The 19599-nt window shown below is 37.3% G+C and overlaps 1 protein-coding gene across 1 annotated transcript in view; it reads right to left on the reverse strand.

Moving 5' to 3' along the window:
- The window catches only part of CFAP47 (cilia and flagella associated protein 47), a 525406-nt gene that overhangs the window by 497174 nt on the left and 8633 nt on the right, over positions 1–19599 (reverse strand). Inside the window, exons 3-7 of the mRNA XM_082717915.1 lie at positions 15927–16042; positions 8967–9105; positions 6321–6549; positions 5707–5867; positions 3715–3842 (exon numbers count right to left, since the gene is read on the reverse strand). Coding sequence (XP_082574041.1) covers positions 3715–3842; positions 5707–5867; positions 6321–6549; positions 8967–9105; positions 15927–16042 — 773 coding nt within the window. The remainder of the gene's footprint in view (positions 1–3714; positions 3843–5706; positions 5868–6320; positions 6550–8966; positions 9106–15926; positions 16043–19599) is intronic.

Genomic DNA, 19599 nt, shown 5'->3' on the forward strand with positions numbered 1-19599 from the left:
AGTAATGTTGGGTGAAGGGGAGCACAATTTGTCACCCGAACATATGCCTCTTTGGCATAAGGATTTTTTTTTTTTTTTTAAGATTTTATTTATTTATTTGTTAGAGAGAGAGAGCACAAACAGAGGGGCGTGGCAGGCAGAGGGAGAAGGATGCGGGGACTCAATCCTTGGACCCCGGGATCATGACCTGAGCTGAAGGTGGACACTTAATGGACTGAGCCACCCAGGCATCCCTGGTGAAAGGGTGCGTGGACAAAAGGACCAGACCGATACAAAGCGAAAGTTAAGCAGGGCTTTATTTCGCGCCAGCACCAAAAACCAGAACCAAACGTTCGGGGTCACCTTTCACAAAGGAAAGTGATGACCTTCTATTCTCATAGGCCAGTTTTTATAGAGTAAAAGCCACATAGTTGAGCCTGGCCAATGAGAATGTAATGCACAGAAAACATCACATAATTACGCTAGGTTTCGTAAGAGCAGCCAATTAGATTACACTTTACCCCATGATAGTCATTAAACTCAGCCTATGACCTTGGCTAGAAACGGCGCCTTTGTCTGGTGCCTGATAGGCAAGGCTCATGCTCCTTGGCGGGTAATACGTGCACTCTCCCTTGATTGGACATTTCCACGTGGCCAGATACATCCTTGGCAGGTAGGGAGGTAATATGTGCGCTTTCCCTTGATTGGACATTTCCATCTGGCCAGACACGTCCTTGTATCTGGACTCCGTTATCTCTGGTCAGCCTGACATGTCCTGGTATCTGGGGCTATTTGGCCGTATTTCACCAGCTGGTGGTATTTCACTGGTTCTGTTTCTAAGTGCTTTCTTCTTGGGGGAAGGGGCAGGTTCAATCTAAGTTCACTACCTATATATCAGGGATGGTTATTCTATGGGGATGAAGCCAGTACTGACCAAGTAGGCCCTTACACCTGGCATAAGAATCATTTTAAGCAGACTATTGTTATGTAACAGCAGACACAGGAAAAGCTCTGGAAAACTACCAGGAAGAAACTCTCATCAAAGAAGGCAGATACTTAAGTCTTCATCACAACCATACCCTCCCCTACTATGAACTGAAAACCTCCCATAACTTGCTGCCACACCCCAGTATCTTTTGTCTGTAGCTGGAGATGGTATTTAAAGTGAAGTTTCCAGCCACTTGGGGAGTTACTCAGTTTTCCTGGGTCTCTCCCATGTATAGAGGAGGTATACATGTTATTAAACTTGTTTGCTTTGTTTTCCCTCTTAATCTGTCTTTTCTTTTCTTTCTTTCTTTTTTTTTTTAAATTTTTTTCATACGTGAGAGAGAGAGAGCGAGAAAGAAAGCAGGGAGAGGAAGAAGCAGGCTTTCCACTGAGCAGCGAGTCTGACGTGGGGCTGGATCCTAGGACTCTGGAATCATGACCTGAGCCGAAGGCAGACACTTAACCGACTGAGACACCCAGGTGCCCCCACTTCTTAAGTTGTCTTTTAAGGGAGGTCTTAACCAAGAACCTAGAGAGGTAGAGGGAAAATTATTTTTCCTCTCCTACAAGGGTAAGACAGTACACAATATCTTGGAACTGTTCTTTCATGTAGGAAAGTCCAAAAAGATTTCTCTTGATTGGGAAAATTTTGAGCAAAAATATGAAGAAACTCAGGGGGCGCCTGGGTGGCTCAGTGGATTAAGCCTCTGCCTCTGGCCTGGGTCATGATCTCAGGGTCCTGGGATCATGCTCTCTGCTCAGCTGGGAGCCTGCTTCCTCCTCTCTGTGTGTCTCTCTGCCTACTTGTAATCTCTCTCTCTCTCTCTGTCAAATAAATAAAATCTTAAAAAATATATATATATATATACACACACACACACATATATATATGGGAACTCGGGAAGAAAATCATGTGAAAATCCAGGAAAAGTGTATTCCAAACAGAAGAGCAAGAAGAGCAAATACAAAGACTCTAAGGTAATAATTTCCTTGGCATGTTCCAAAAACCCTAAGGAACCAAATATGGCTAAGTAAGAGTAGTAAAAGAAGGGTGAGAAAGGGTCAGATATAACCTATAGTTTTAAGAGGAGATTCAACAAAATTTGCTGATGGACTGGATATAAAATGGGAAATTGAACACATGATAAATGGTGAAGCTAAGGTCTTGAGCCTGAGCAACAGAAGTGATAGAATTGCCATTTCTTGAGACAGGAAAGACAGGTTATGGGGAAACCAGGAGGGTTTTTCTGGACATGTTAAGTTTGAAATGCCTAATAGGTATCCAAGTGGAAATGTATGCTAGGTCACTTAATATATTTACAAGTTTAGAGTGAAGATGAAAGAGGAAGTCTTGGAGGTTTGAGGTGAGGGAAGGTAAGGTGTGTGATACTGATCTCATACTGTGAGAAAGTGAAGGAAAGGAGGAATGCAGTAGAAATGTCAACCATCTTAAAGGACCCACTTGGGGTTAGTGATTACAGATTAAAAAGTGAAATAATAGATTATAGATTAAAAAGTGAAATAACAGATTAAAAAGTGAAAAAGTGAAATTTTTAAAAAAAAATGGTTTTGTGCTTTTACCCAGCACAATTAGCTTCCTAGTTGCATACCCAGGGTAGGCTAAGAGTTGAATTTAATCAGATTAGAGGTTTACCACTCAGTCACTATGGGATATGGGCCAAGAAACAAGTGTACATGGAAAAGGGTCATTAAAATAATGGACAGAGGAATATAAGCTGGGCAATAACATAAACGTGAAGTTTTGGAGACACTAGAGAGAAGGTAGGAACTATAAACTATAGTTTTGTGCATTTCTTCACTGAGGCTCTTGCTAGCCAACCCTGGACTTTAAATTACCTTTCAGGCAAACCTACCATCTCCTTCTCTGGCCATTCAAAAGCAGATTAACTTGCAAGACTCAAACAAATCTTCTGTCTATGACTGGCAGACAGAGCTCAAATCACAAACCATAATACAAATAGTAGCAGAGCACTCATTTTCTGTCCTAGGGAAAGGGTGCAAGCCTGCTCAATGGTATCACTCATCCTGATACACAAATCTTTTTGACCCTTGACTTGCCATGTCCCATCTTTCCAAATCCAGTCCTCACCCGTCTCTATCTTTATTTTCTCTTTGATCTGTCTGGCTAAACTGAACTCCATGTCTTGTTCCATTTTTCCTCACTATAACCCATCTAATACTCTCTGAGAATATTAAAAAGCAGTGTGTCTTGACACGCGGCCTGCGAGGCATATTGTCCTTATCAACACCCTGTAAGAGGATATTATACCCTTTTTACTAGGGCTCCAGTTCTAGGTCTTGTCCTTTGACTGTTATCATATGAAGATTCTAAGAGCTAAAGGTCTGGTAGAGATGAAATAGGTTGGTTTGTTTCCATATTAATCTCTAAGAGAAAACATAGGCTTAAAAGGGAAAAGAAGACAGATTGGTTTTTTATTTTCTTTTTTCATTCTTTAATTCTAGATCATCATGTTTATCTACTGTCATTTAAAAATAATGAAGTCACCTAAATTCTAACTTGTAAAATTTTTATGTAAATGATCCTGTGGGTTGACTTCTTTCTTAACATGCCACAAAAGACATTTTTAAAGTCTCTTGAATGTTTGCATTTTTGTTCTATTCAGTAATTATACACATTTATTAAATTGCCTCTACAAATATGATCCCCAAACTTTTAAATAATTTAAACGGCTGTACATTTGATGCTCATGTTTATTTCATACTTACTTTTCATGGTTTTACTGTTATCATCCCTCAAAAATCCATCTTTACTTCCCACAGACTCAAATCTCAAAAAGAGAGCATAGTCCTGCCTATGTGAAGGATCATTATTCTTTTTACCATCAATCATTAGCCTGTAAAAAATGACAATCAATTATTTTGAAAGCAAAGATGATATACTCTATTACCTCTCAATAGGAATCAACCCAATCCTTAAATCTACGTGAACAGATGAAATTCGTTCAGGAATAAAAATATAATTGTGAACCATTTTCCAAAATTATTGCCTAGATAAAGAGACTTGCCAAAAGAAGGCCACAAAATGTAAAGATTCAGAAAAATGGGTTCATGACAACATTTGCAAGACAAAAGTAATTTAAAAATACTAAGTTGTCAAGGTCCAGCTCCACTGTTACTTTCTATGTAAAGATTTTCTTTCCAGGCCAAGTTCATTGCTAGTTAAGGGCTCTGTTCAATTCTCTCCAATAGTCCTTTTTACCTCTGGGTGTAACTGCAAACCTATGTTCCATACCTGCCACCTCCTGTAGACTAAGCACATATTGCTACCCCCATTCATGATATTCTTAGAGGAGAACAAGCAATTTGGAGAATAAGATTTGACAATAGCCAAATCTTGTCAAAGGAGAAAAGGAAAGGGAAGATGGCAAAAGGGAAGAAGGAACAACATCAGAGATGAGTTATCTCTAGACCTGTAGATTGATGGATTTTACTTGCTTGCCTACAGGTCAGCTTTTTTAGCAGTGGATACTCAGTTACACATTAAAAAAAAATTGATGTGAAAGATTACACAGGAATGCAAGTAGCATGTTGAAAATATATTTAAGGCTTCCAATCATAATCATACCTATGAGTTTGTGCTAGACCATCAGAAAAAGCTTACATGCTACCATGAACAAGAATATTTAGAATTTCAGAGATCATGTGTTAAACAGAATCTTATACATTGACCAAAAAATTGCCTGTGGGAAAATATGATTCATGAGGCAATTGAAGATTGTACAAATAGAAGAATTACTTGATTTATTACAGTCCTTAAATTAAAATACAATTCGGTCTCCCCCAATCGGTATCATCATCAAGCAACCCAGTTGCCTCAGAGAAACGTACATTGAGCACTGCCTTCTCCCAAAGGTAAACATACGGTTGTATAGTGGGATCGATTATCGCCATACACGGCCACCTCTCAAGTACAGCTGAAGCTGCTCCTATGTATTTATTTATTTATTTATTTATTTTAGATTTTATTTATTTATTTGACAGAGAGAAATCACAAGTAGATGGAGAGGCAGGCAGAGAGAGAGAGAGGGAAGCAGGCTCCCTGCTGAGCAGAGAGCCTGACGCGGGACTCGATCCCAGGACTCTGAGATCATGACCTGAGCCGAAGGCAGCGGCTTAACCCACTGAGCCACCCAGGCTCCCTGCTCCTATGTATTTAAAACAGCATTTCCAAACATATTTTCAAACTAAATAACCAAACCAAGTACAGAAAATTATGAAAAATAAACATTAGCAAAAGTCCTACAAGTCTGTATGAAGTTTAGCAAGCAAGGGCGGTGGATCCCAGCAGTTGCTAGAGACTTACTCTTCATGCTCCTTAGCAAGCAAGTGTCTTGCTGTGGCCAGAGACCCGCATCCTCTTTGGAGGGATCGACATATCCTGCATGCCACTAGCTATCCCCTATTTCTGCAGGGACAACAAGATCTTGTTGCACAGAATCATCTGGGCTCACAATGCAAAACCATACAAGACTTCCACTTCTACAAGGTCTGAAGTGATTTGTAATCAAACATGAAATATGTAGAACAAAATTTTAAAATATGCAAAATAATATTAACCATGTTAGAAATATTGAAAGCCGTAATAAGAAAAATCTGATTGGTGCCTTCTGACCAGTCTTACTGTTAAAGTCAGTTTGATGAATGTATGATTGACATACTTTCAATTAATAAAAAACACCATATTGAATTTTTGCTTACTTTGGGCTGAAACAAAATGTAATTACAATCTTTTGATAAGGTAGTAACCTCCCTTCGTTAGGAACACAAGAAATAAAAGTGGTAACATCCATGTTCTTTATTTTGCTTAAGTAGGTGAGATTATTTAAAGCAACATCTGTTCTTTGTTGAATATTTGTACCCTGTAATAGAAAATCAGAAATAAAAAGAATATTAAGGTAGAACGCAAATAAAATAAAATATTTTAAGAGGAGATTATAACATAATTGTTGAAATTTTAGTCTAGAAGATCAAGAATATGAATGTCTTTAAAGAAACATATATAAATTTGACCAAGGCACATCATAAAATTAAAGGAACTGTTGAAAAATTGATGAGAACAGAACTCCCCACAAGTAGCTACTAATCTATAAGAAGCATTTGTCTGGTTTACTTCAGATACAGATCACTATTAGTGTTAGTTTAATTTATAGAATTTTTTGAGGTTACCCTTGAAGACACATGAAAGGGAATCATATCTATCTGCATGTTAAAACGTACTTGGAATAAGTTAACAGCTTTTTTTGGATATTAGTTCAAAATCATCTGTTTCAAAACACAGTACCCAATTTTCCCCTGTTGCACTATCTACATACCAGTTCTTCTCCAACTGCATCATTTTGCATTATGGCCACCCAATTTATGGGTTCCGGGCTATTATTGTATAGAAGTGCATGTTCAATTTTTGAAGTTCCGAAGAAAACTGAACCAAAGTGTATGCATTCCAACTTTTTGTCATTACTCATGTTTAACAATTCAATAATCTGCTCGACCACATGAGCTTTGACACTCAAGAGTACATCTGGACGACCTTGTAAGCTCACCCTACAAGATAATGAATTATACATATTATTTTAATTAGAAGTCTGTATACTTAATTTTTCTCTTAAATATTTGAATAAACAAATTTTATAAAACCACATTATAATTAAGATTCAAAGGCCTAAGAGCAGTTCCTTTCTTATACATATCAGAGAATATCATGTCCTTCTGACTACCTAAATCTGCACAGTGGAATGGCATATGTACAACCTAATACATTGTCCCCAAGAAACAAAAAAGGTGGAAAACAATCACATGGTTTGACTCCAAAAAGAACTTATTGCTAGGTCCGTATCCCCAGTTATTTTGTAAACACTAGAATTAGACGGGATTATATAGATGGTAACCTGTAGCTCTAGAATTCTGAGATTCTTTTCTAACTCACTGCACTCCCCCAAGTCCAAGAGCCAACCTCATCCCCACCCTAATAACCCAATTCCCTATGTAGTATCTCAGCAAAATCCCACATGTTTGCAGAAAAGAAGATCTCCCCATAAAGCTTCACTTTCTATACTAATTTCAATTCCCTTTTGAAACTGCCCCCATATGCATATTTATCCCTCCGTGGCGTAAATGCAATCCTTTTGACTCTCACCCCATCAAATACCACAAATAACTGATCACTCCACAACTATCACCTAAGTCCTTATCTTACACTACATCTCTGTCACAGTGGGCATGGCTGACACCATCTACATACATCTCTATTCCCTTAGAGCTTCCTTGACACCAAACTTTGCTGGTTTCCTTCTAACTTGTTCAGATTCTACATTCTCATTTTTCTGTGGCTTGGATATTTTATAAACTCCATGAATAATGGTATCTTTCTCCTACTCTTTTACACTCTGCCCTCCTTGTCAAAGTTATTTTCAATACTTCATGCTTCATCTACAACTTACCCATGGACAACACTCAAGCCAATATACCTAGACCAGATTTTTTTTTCTGGGACTCAAGATAAGGAAATCTAATAGGCTCCACAGGATTCTGCAAAGCAAATCAATTCCAACAGTTTAAAACTGAACTCCAGATCCACTCCCACAGCCCTTCCTTCCTCTTAACCTTCTCTTTCTATAACCAATCACTACATCTAGTTAAATCTGCCTTCATAATATTTCTCCAATTGGCACACTTCTCTCCATACCCGCCATTTGCACCTTAGCTAAAGCCTTCATCATTTCTCTTCTGTTTTACTCTAATAGTTTCTAGGCAGGATACCCTTCCACATATGTACTCTCTGATTTATTGTGCCCACTGCTATCAGCACGACCTGTCTAAACTGCAAACTAATCAAGACACTCCCATCTTAGAACCTTCTCAAGATTCCACAGCCTTTACAATAAAACCTAAGCTTCTGAGGCACCCAGGTGGCTCAGAGGGTTAAGCTTCTGCCTTCAGCTCAAATCATGATCTCAGGGTCCTGGGATCGAGACTGGCATCAGGCTATCTGCTCGGCAGGGAACCTGTTTCCCTCTTTCTCTCTGCTTGCCTGCTTGTGATCTCTCTCTCTGTCAAATAAATAAACAAATAAGATATTAAAAAACAAAACAACAACAACAAAAAAACCCCTAAGCTTCTATCAGGGCTCAAACTGTTTCTCAAACATTATTTTGGCTGTGGCCTTCAATAAGAAATTCATTTACACATGAACACAAATGCATACACAAATACACAGGCACGAGTGCACGCACATGCGCACACATACACAAAACAAGTTTTGCAAAGCGTTTGCCCTTACTATGTGAGATGTATTTTGATATTATCTGTTTCACTGTTTAGATGCTGGCAGAGGCCTATTACAGTGAATGCACATCCCACTAATGGATGGAGACACAGTACATGAAAAAAATGCTGTCCTAGGTAGTTCTCTGCTAGACCTTGCACTGTTCTGGGCTTGTAGTCTCATCTCACATCACTATGTCTGTACCTCCATCTCTTTGCCTCTACATTGCCCCAGCTTTCTCAGTGTGTAACACGGTCTATTTATCTCCAGAATTTCAAGTCTTCTACTTGCTCTGCCTGAAATTACTCTTCTAACCCACCCCCAACAGCAACACCCACCTTCCCTATGCACACACACACACACAGAGAGCTCAAATCACACCACTGCTCTTTGCCTGGCTACTTCTTACTCACCAATAAGTGTTTGGGTACACTATCACCTCCTTAATGGAGCCCTTTCTTGATCCACTCCCTCAGCCCCCAAAATCTAAACTAGAAGCTCCTGTTATGCCACAGACCATCCTCTGCTTCTTCCATTTTTGAGTCTCTAGTGCTTGGCAAATAGAGACTCAGGGAATGAATGCTGACTGAAAGAACAAAGAAGCTAATATACATTCAAGACAATAGGCATATCTGAAGAGTAAAACAGGAAAGTATTAAGTACTACATTAGAATTAAGAACCATAGTATATGCTTACTTTGCCCCTTCATTTACAATTCTGGGCTCATCAGCACAGAAATCCACTTTAACAATCACTGATGACTTGGGTTCTACAATACCATTACTTGGAAAAATGACAATGGGTAATTGGCCTTGGTATTCTGCTTTAAATGTACCTAAAGAGAACAAGAGAAAGTGGTTTACATCTGGATCCTTACAGTGTCATAGTCACATTCTTAATAGGGTACAAGACACACATTATACTGTATATGGTCTATTGTGGACCAAGAATCACAGCTTTGATTATAAGTTTAGTCTCTGGGGTCACCCAACAAACGTGAACTGATTGTTAGGACTCAAGCTTCACTGATAGTTAAGATATACCATCTGTTTCCATTGTTCAGGAATGTATGCTAGGAGCGTTATATATGTTAGTCTATATAATCCTCAGAGTGACTCTGTAAGTTCAGTCATTACCTCCATTTTATAAATAAGGGGAAAAAGCTTAGAATGGTTGATTTGTCCAAAGACACACAGATATTGTGGTAGATTACACAGTTGACCCCAGTTCTTCACCCTTCTCTGTATCTTGTCATGATGCTACCAGGAACGAAGTATGTTTTCCTATCCCTTGAGTTGGAGCCTGACCATGTGATATTGTTTGGCCAATAGCATGGGTAGAAATGGCATCATGCCAGCTCCAATGCCAGATGTCTTCTTGCACTTCTCCCACGTAAAGTTCTTGAGTAGCTGCTGTCCCTTTGGCCTGTGCTTCAGAACGAGCACACATGGAACAGAGCCTCCAGCTGACTCACAGACCTGCAGTGAGTAACAGAACATCCCCCAAAAGTCTAAGTTTGAAGCAGAGCTACCCAGCTGAGCCCAGCTTAGATCAATCAAGTTCCAGCCAATCTGCATAAAAATTGACAAAAAATAATTGCCCTTTTAAGATACAGAACTGTGGAGTAGTTTGTTACATGGCAATAGTTGACTACTACAGTTAGAAACTAATAGGGCTGAGTTTTCACTTGCGTGTTTCTGACCAAAGGGCTCACAGTGATAGCCACTACCATTTCTTAAAAAAAAAAAAATGGGGTGCCTGGGTGGCTCAGTGGGTTAAGCCTCTGCCTTCCGGTCAGGTCATGATCCCAGGGTCCTGGGATAGAACCCCGCCTCAGGCTCTATGCTTGGCAGGGAGCCTGCTTCCCCCACCTACTTATGATCTCTCTTTCTCTGTCAAAGAAACAAAATATAAATAAATAAATAAATAAATAAATAAATAAATAAACAAGATTTATTTATTTAAGTAGTCTCTACACCCCATGGAGGGTTGGAACTCACAACACCAAGATCAAGAGTTGCCTGTTCTGTTTTACCAACTGAGCCAGCCAGGAGCCCCATTACTTCCTGATAAATGAATTAATGCAGTTCACACAGGGAAAGGGCAAAAGGAATTGGTTTCTAGAATCAAACAGCATAGAAGAAAGCTAAAAAATAATCTTATTCTGAAAGCAGAAATGGTTCATAATTGATGGTCCTGTTTAGTGCCTATATTACAGCATGCATTCCTTGAGATTACACACTATATCTTCCTCATCTCTGTGGTCCCAGCCCTCTACACAGTGCTTAGCACCAACTGCTACTCAAAATATGTCCAACAAATGGAAGCAGCCAATCATGAGTTTCCTCAATCTCATTATGCAATAAAAACACAAATGAGCATGCTGCCAATATAAACAACTTTGCAAATCTCAGTTCACCAATTTTAAATCATATTTGATGAAATTTGCTGAAATTATTCATTTCACTTAGGAAAATAAAATATTAGCATAATAAAAGTACTGGAAGTATAAAAAGGCAATAAGCCTTTTGTAAGTACAGAGATAATCTAATACAAAAATCAAACAAACTCATAGTAACAAAATTTGTTCATCTGATCATTTTGGAGAAGTGTTAATAACATATTTAAGAGGTTTTTTTTGTCATAAAATAAAATTATATGTTTCAAATAAATATTATTGACTCAATTCTCCAGAAAAGGAAAATTATGTGAGTCTAGTTAAGACTGAGCCAGTGAGATAGTTCCTATACTGTAATTACTTTGATGTAATTTGACAAAAGGATTTAAGTGAATATATCAAAAATTTAAGAATAACTCCAAAACCAAAAGAACATTCAATCTTCTAAATATATTAAAACAGTGACTACACAAACATTACTGTGTCTTATATAACTTTAATGCCACTAGTAATAATGAAATATTTGACTTTTATTTTTAAATGACTAAGAATAGAAGCAAGGACATCATCTTAAGGAAAGGTGTCATTGAAGGAAGGATATTATAGAAGGCATTTTTGTCATTAAATTTTCATTTCTCTTTAGATTTGACACTGGTTGATGTTTGGAGAATGAACTAGAAGGAGATAAGGGACTTCAGAGAAATAATTTTAGTTGGTGTAATTACTAAGCAAAAGAAGATGATGGCCTGCTGTAGAGAAGTGGCAATGGGACAGAGAAAAGAGGATTACTGACATAATTAAGAAGTCAGAGAGGAATAATTAATAATTAATAATTGACTAAGGGGGTAGGAGGGTAGGGGAAAAAAGGAAGAAGTCAAGGATTTTGCCAAGTTTCTGACTTGCCCAAATACATGGTGGTGATCTTTAATGAAAAAGAGAAAAGGAGAAGTTTTAGGGAAAAATGTGGGAAGCGTAGTTTAATACATGTTAAGTTTGAGAAACCTGAAGGAAATGCAAATGACTGTATAGACCTCAGTGAAGTGACAGGAATGAAAGTGTGTTGACTAAGGAAACATGTGGGTCCATGGCAAATTCTAAAAAATGCTCACATTTAAGGAACTCCTGAAAAGGGACAGGAATCCACAGAAGAGAACTGAAGAGGAGGCAGGCAGTAGAAAAGAATAATTCTAACATCAATAGTGAATATTTATTGATTACTTACTATATATCAGAGAGTATGCTAAGCATTTTATTAACCACCATCACAATTAGAGGAGGAAGGCACTGTGTTTGTCTCTACAATGGATGTTCCAGAAGTAGGTCTGCCCAGCCAGTAAATGTTATAAGGATTTGGGTCCTGGAAGACCTCACTCCAAATCTGAGCCACTATTTTATATAAGCCACTGAAGAGTCATAGAAGCCAAACTTTTGGCTTTTTTCCCCCTCAAGATACCACCAGTGGTCACCTGTGTCAAATGTTGCTATTAACTAAATGTAAATGGTCATGTAAAATAAACACTTCGCCTTGTCCACTAATGAGATTTAGAAGAACATAGGGCACGTGAGGTTACCCATAGCTGTGGTTGGGATAAAGCGTCCTTTGCACAAGCCTGTATGTTTTTGGAATCTGAGTTGCTCTACCTTCCCTAGAGAAATAGCTCAGGCATTGGGTGATGGAAGTATATACATCGTTACCTTCACTTTATTCTTCCAAAATTCTTTTAGAAACTATGAGATTTTTGTGTAGAAGTATTTATAGTATCTTACTTTATTTTTTCCTTCCCTTCCCCTATGTTCACCTGCTGTGTTCCTTAAATTCCATGCAAATCATAAGGAACACTGAACTCTAGGCAACAAACTGAGGGTCGCTGGAGGGAAGGTCAGTGGGAGGATGGGGTAACTGGGTGCTGGGCATTAAGGAGGGCACTTGATGGAATGAGCACTGGGTGTTGTACGCAACTGATGAATCACTAAATTCTACGCCTGAAACTAAAAAACAAAACAAAACACACACACACACACACACACACACACACACACCCTGTTAAGTCAGGGCAAACAGTATGCAGTTCATAGCATGCTACTGAAAATCAAAAGTCATATACCCAAGGTCATTGTTATTTTCTATGTACACTTTTTTTTTTTTTTAAGTTTCCTTGAGTCTAAGCATACCGAGGGTATATCAGTCTTCACTTTCATTTGGATACTCTTCAGAATGCCCATATGGGATTTAACAGATTACTTCTAAGTCCAATCACCTTTCATTGAAAGCTTAATGTTTTGGGGTTTTTTTTTGTTTGTTTTTTGTTGTTGTTTTTTTTATGTATTAAAATGACAAATCATTTTCTTCTTTTGTAATATTCTGGTCAAATTATTTTTAGAAATTTTCTTTTATTCATGTACAGTTGACATAAAATTAACGATTCTTTTCTGAAACTCTGAGAGATCACTGAGCCAAATCGATTACACAAAGGTTTAGAGAATGTCTGCTATATGCCAGCATTGTATTATGCAAGAACCGTGGATTAAGAGTCCATGACAGCAGTTTCCAAGAAAACAAAAAATACACATTGAGAATAAGTCGCGGGTGCTTCTCTGAGTCCTGGACTTGGTCCAATTTAGCAAACATCCTGGTTCTTAGATGACGCTAGGCTTTTCCAGACTGTGAAGTAGAGAGATGATGTTGATGATCAGGGAAAGGGGGAAAGTGGCCATTAAGAGCAAGAGAAAGGTCATACATTTTGGGCAAAATAACCCAAATAAACCTAAATGTTGATAAGTTCTAAGGTAACTGTTCAAACACAGAAATGATGAGTGACGATCCCACTAGGGACTTTAAAGACTGTTGTACATCATAACACTCTAGTAGAAAAAGTCTTGTCAGATATTCAAGGTTACTGAGGGGAAGAGGAAAATGACTACAGTTCCAGGCCTGCTAAAATAATAATGCTTTTTCAATGATGTTCTTTAAAAGATAAAAACTGAGAAACAATAAAATCATAAAACAGAACATGGAGTTCACCAGCTCACAAAGTACTAAGAGTAGAGACTTATCTAAAAACTGAGCCATGCCTTCAAAATGGAAAGACAAGCACTACTTTGCACAGTAAGGAGTAAACTCAGGAAACACAGAGGGTAAGAAAACAAAATATATTCAACAATATTTGGCTAAATCCATGGATAATTACTCTATAATGGGCCATTAAAATAAAAAATCATGAAGTTGTTACATAGATCAACTAATAACCCCAGGGTCACCACCAGAGAGAGAAAACAAAGCACATACCATGAAGCTGCTGAGTGTGGCTTTCTAATGTCCTCTTAAGTATGCATATAAATTTATAAACATTTGATCTTTGACACTAAAACTATAAAATATTTGTCATGTAAAATCCATTTTAAAAATTTTATTAAAATCATCTTTGGTTGTTAAATGTATTTTCTGCATAAGTCTTTTTCCTCATGAAAATACACTGTTATTCTTATGAATATTTATATACTGTGTTTGTAGGTAATAAGGACTTTATGACACCTTACAGGCACTTGCTACTGTGAATATAAAACATCGTATCAATTTTGCTAATGGTGGAAAAAATAATATCATTCAAGTCTAAGAATGAGAAACAAAGTCAACACTAAGAAAATGTGTTTCATTGATAACAATTTGTTTCAGTTGTAAGGTAATACTAATTAACATTTAATGCTACTCAATTATAATGTACAGATTGTAGTATTCAGTACAAATAAATGCACAAGAAAAATATTAATATACTAAGACCCAAAGTGGATTATTTTTCCTAAAACCAATGGGTCTAGATCTGAGGCTTAGTTTTATTTTATTTTATTAAGTAAAATAATCTAAATATTCATTTAAAATTAAAACCACATATACTTGTTACTTACAAAGAGCTTTTATATGTAATGAAACTGTACAGTTTGGTCATATTTTACAATAAAGAGAGGATATGATCAAAACTGAAAGATTTAGAATGCACAAGAGTTAAGAGAGGTTTTGGAAAATATATAATAAAAATAAAATTCTCTCAATTAAATACCACTGCTCTAAAAAACTGAGAATCGAAAAGACCATACAGCCTATAATCACTAGCCATGAGAGACCCTATCCTTAACATTAGAGTCAGACCACAAACGAGCTGAATGTTGTACAATCCCACCGGCACCAGAAATTTAATCATTTAAAAACCAAAGCATGGAAAATTGAAATGAGCAACATTTTGTGAGAAACAATTACCAGTTTTATTTGTTTAACACTAGGAAGAAATCAGTACAGTGACAAACTGCCTTTGTCTTAGTAATTCCCACTGCTCAGTCAAGCAGCCCCAGAGAATATCCTCGCTTAGTGTCAACAGGACTGGAATTAAGACCAGTTTTATGTATCTGACAAGCAGTCTCGGGGAAAAAATGCCCTCCCTATGTGGAGCCAGTCCACATGTCAGCTCGGCAGAAATGGAAGCCTCGCCAGCCCAGATAACGACCATCCAATCAGAACAATGAAGGAATAAAGAATTTTAATACCTACTGTATACTATCAGTGAAGAGTGTGCATGAATACACACGCACATACAGACATACACACCTTTATGGAAACTCTTAGGTCACAGTAAAAACCTTCAGAAATAATCCAGTCGAGAGAAAAGCATTTACTCCTTCAACAAAAAGTGAGTAAGAGCTTTCTAGAGACCATCATGTAAATTCAAAGTTGAAAATGATAGAGAAAAAGAACAAATATTTATTGAGTACCAATGATGAGTCAAGTACCATCCTACAAACCTAAGTATATACATGATTAACCATAGTTCATTTTATTAATAACAGCTGATAAATGAGAAATATCAAGTTCAACATCCTAAAAGATACTTGGCCCAGATCACACAGCTGGTATGGCATTGTACCCTGATTCTGTCTCTGGGTAGCTCGCTCTAAGGATTAAGTCACTCCCATAACATCATCCTGCCTTCTGTCCTCAGTGAGATCACCAGTCATCTGGGATTCAAGCTGTTAATCAGCATCATAAGGAAACAGACTCATCTTTCCTGAATTATTATCTATCAGTCTTATACATTTATCCTATTTAAGGGCCTTCAGTTCTGAACTATTTCTAATGACAGACATCTTCTTTTGGGGAGGGACAGGAGGACTGAATCAGAGAACCCATTAATTATACAAAGTATACATTTTAAATAATACCAACATTCTTCCAAAAGTGTAAATTAATTTATAAGACAGGAAGTATTTACCTGGAGCTCTGCCACGGTTAATGATATTAATCTCTTTACAATATACTTTACTATCAGCAACCAATGTGCCAAAATTAACTTCTGACTCAATTTCCAATTGACAGGATGGTATCAACCTAAGGGAAGGGAAAAGAGGACAACATAATTAAACAATTATACTCTCATACTTAAATCCACAGGGGGACATACAGAGACACATTTATTAATTCCTTGTAAGACATTCATGTTTCCTTACAAGTCTATTGATGGCATATCTGTCAGTAAAAGGAACTGTGAAATAAAGACATGAAAACAAGTTGAGATATGTTTTTAACAAAGAAATAAGATTTTATGCATCTAAGGACATGGTATACCCCGTGCTGTGAAGTACTCACCTTCACGGGCTACCCACCTATCTTGGTATTTTTGCTGCTCCAAGCATTTTTGTAATCTCCACCTAAGCCTATAATACATTCTTTAGCCCCTCCTCAAAAAAGGTGGAATTGATCTTAACAAACTAGTTTGGATGATCCAAATCTGATGAAATAAGAGAAGGTGCTATACTATAAAATGCCATTTGGGAACTGAAACAAGGTCTAAGCACAAAAAGATACAATTGATTTTTCACATGCGTCTCTACCTTAAAGGATTCACTGTGGCATATCTATACCATATGGTTCAAACACATTTTAAAAATCCATTATAGGGGCACCTGGGTGGCTCAATGGGTTAAGCCTCTGCCTTTGGCTCAGGTCGTGATCCCGGGGTCCTGGAATTGAGCCCGCAACGAGCTCTCTGCTCAGCAGGGACCTGCTTCCCCCTCTCCCTCTGCCTGCCTCTCTGTCTACTTGTGATCTCTGTCTGTCAAATAAATAAATAAAATCCTTTAAAAAAGCAAAAAAATAAAATAAAAATAAAAATCCATTATAATCCTAGATACACATCTCATAAGGATACATATATTTTATGTATGGATAATTTATGATTTATAAACCTCATCAGGTATATTATCCTGTTTGATACTTAAAATTTCATGAAAGGGAAATAAATACTATTATGGCTATGTTACAGATGAAAAGGCAAAGACTTCAAAGCCTCAATGTCTTACTTGAGAAATTATTTGGATATAATATAGATGAACTTAGACTTAAATTTATTGTTAGATTTTGTGTGTATTACCCTTACAAACCTAACAATGATAAAAGTACCAATAATAAACAGAATAATACCTGCTCTTTATTGAGTCCTTGGGTTATGTACTAGACTCATGAATTACTTCACAGAGGATACAACTTCCAAAATACACACACACACACACACACACACACACACACACACAAGTACCTGGACAAAACATTTACAAATACTGCTTTATACACTGGTAGTCTGGGCCTTCTTTCCCTCTGTGGATGTTTGTGTATTATTGAATATGCAGAGACATTCCAGAGATCAGCCAGGACTGTCCTGTATGTGCTGCTTCTTTAAGAAATATCCATGTTCTTCTCATTAAGACATTGTAATTTTGTAATAGGAAAAGGAAAGATCAATGACCTTAGTGTACATCATTGCATTAATAAAGAGTTTACAGGATGCTAAAGAGGAACTCATTACATAAACAATATAAGATATGAAGCCAAACATTTTTTCAAACTATTTCTCCAGCTGGATGCAGAGAAGTGTCTTAAGAGCTTGGTAATACAGTAATATTATAACAGTTTTTCTGGCTTTCCTGTTGGTTTCTCTTCCATCTAATTAAAAAATAACCTTGTCAATAACATTTTTCTTTTTATGTTAACAGAGAATTTATGTTAAGAGAGAAGAGAAGGGGGTGCCTGGGTGACTCAGTCCATTAAGTGTCTGCCTTTTGCTCAGGTCATGATCTCAGGGTCCTGGGATGAAGGCCCATGTCTCCAGCTCCCTGCTCAGTGGAGAGTCTGCTTCTCCTTCTGCCCCTCCCCCCACCACTTGTGCTCTCTCTCCTCTCTCTCTCATGCTCTCTTTCTCAAATAAATAAAATGTTAAAAGGAGAGAGAGATAAGAGAAGGGTAGTTACCAGGGGATAGAGATGGGAAAATCGATGAGATGTTGATCAGAAGATACAAGCTTACACTTAGAAGATGAATTGGGGGGCACCTGGGTGGCTCAGTGGGTTAAGGCCCCTGCCTTCAGCTCAGGTCATGATCCCAGGGTCCTGGGATCGAGCCCCACATTGGGCTCTCTGCTCCATGGGGAGCCTGCTTCCCCCTCTCTCTCTGCCTGCCTCTCTGCCTACTTGTGATCTCTGCCAAATAAATATATAAAATCTTTAAAAAAACAAAAAAGAAAGAAAGTTGCTAAGAGATGAGATCTTAAATGTTCTTACCACAAAATGAAATGATAGTTATGTGATATGATGGAGGTGTCAGCTAACACCACACCAGTAATCACACTGCAACATATAAATGTATTAAATCAATAGTGTACAGCTTAAACTTATCCAGTGCTATATGTCGATTGTATCTTGATTATTAAAAAAAGGAAAAATAATTAAATATCAAACTTGGTAATTTATATAGGAAGTTAAAATAAATTTATATTAATAGAATTCATAAGAGGGGGCATCTACATGGCTCAGGTAAATGATCCCAGGGTTCTGGGATCATGTCCCACCTGGGGCTCCCTGCTCAGCAAGTAGCCTGCTTCTCCCTATCCCTTTGCCTGCTAGCCCCCTGCTTGTGTTCTCTCCCTCTGTCAAATAAATAAATGAAACCCTCAAAATATATATATATAATTAATAAGAAATTTTAAAAACGTGTATAGATTTATGATTAAAGTAAATCTATATACGTATTTGTATATGCATACATACTGGCTACACATATTGATATGTACATATATACATACACACGAATTGCATACAAATTTACAACACAGTTTATTGTTGGTGATCAGCAAAGATCTAACTATAAAAATGGAATACATTAGGATATGATGCTATGGTAAGAAATGGAAGTACAAACCTGAGGGGGGAAAAAGAAGAGGTGAATTTTTAAACTGTTTAACAAATTACTATGGTATATCCATTTTACTGGATACATTTGAAAAAAGCATGTAATTATCTTATAGTAACATTTATTATGTATAAGCAATTAGATCTTTGCAACTATTCAAGCTCATAAGGAAGAACTTTAGACATTTTTAAATGTGCAAAAGGGATGTAGCTTTTATGGATACATGAAAAAAAGTGTTCAGAATCACTGATTATATCATTTCTGCTAGAGTACAGATAATACAATCTTTTGGTTTCCAGACAAGATTTCATAAATCTATTTTCCCATGCTGATCCCCATTAAATGCAACTATAAACTCTAGCAATGCTGCAAGAAGCAAGCAAAGAATATTCACAGCAACATTATTTATAACAGCCAAAAATGGAATCAGCCTGATAGTGTTCAATAGGCCAATGGTGAAAAAACTGTGGTACACACATACCATGAATACTTCTCAACAATGAAAAAGAGTGAACTATTCATATAAACAAAAGCTTGCTTGAATCTCCAGAGAATTCTGCTGAGTGAAAAAAAGTCAACCCCAAAAGGCTATATAACATATTTCATGTGGCAAAATTTTAGAAATGGGATACAGAATAGTGGTTTCCACAGTTTAGGGATAGTAGGTGTGAAGCATAAGGGAGGTGGGTATCATTATAAACAAG

This window comes from Mustela nivalis (assembly GCF_964662115.1).
Source record: "Mustela nivalis genome assembly, chromosome: X".
In the NCBI taxonomy this organism is placed as follows: domain Eukaryota; kingdom Metazoa; phylum Chordata; class Mammalia; order Carnivora; family Mustelidae; genus Mustela; species Mustela nivalis.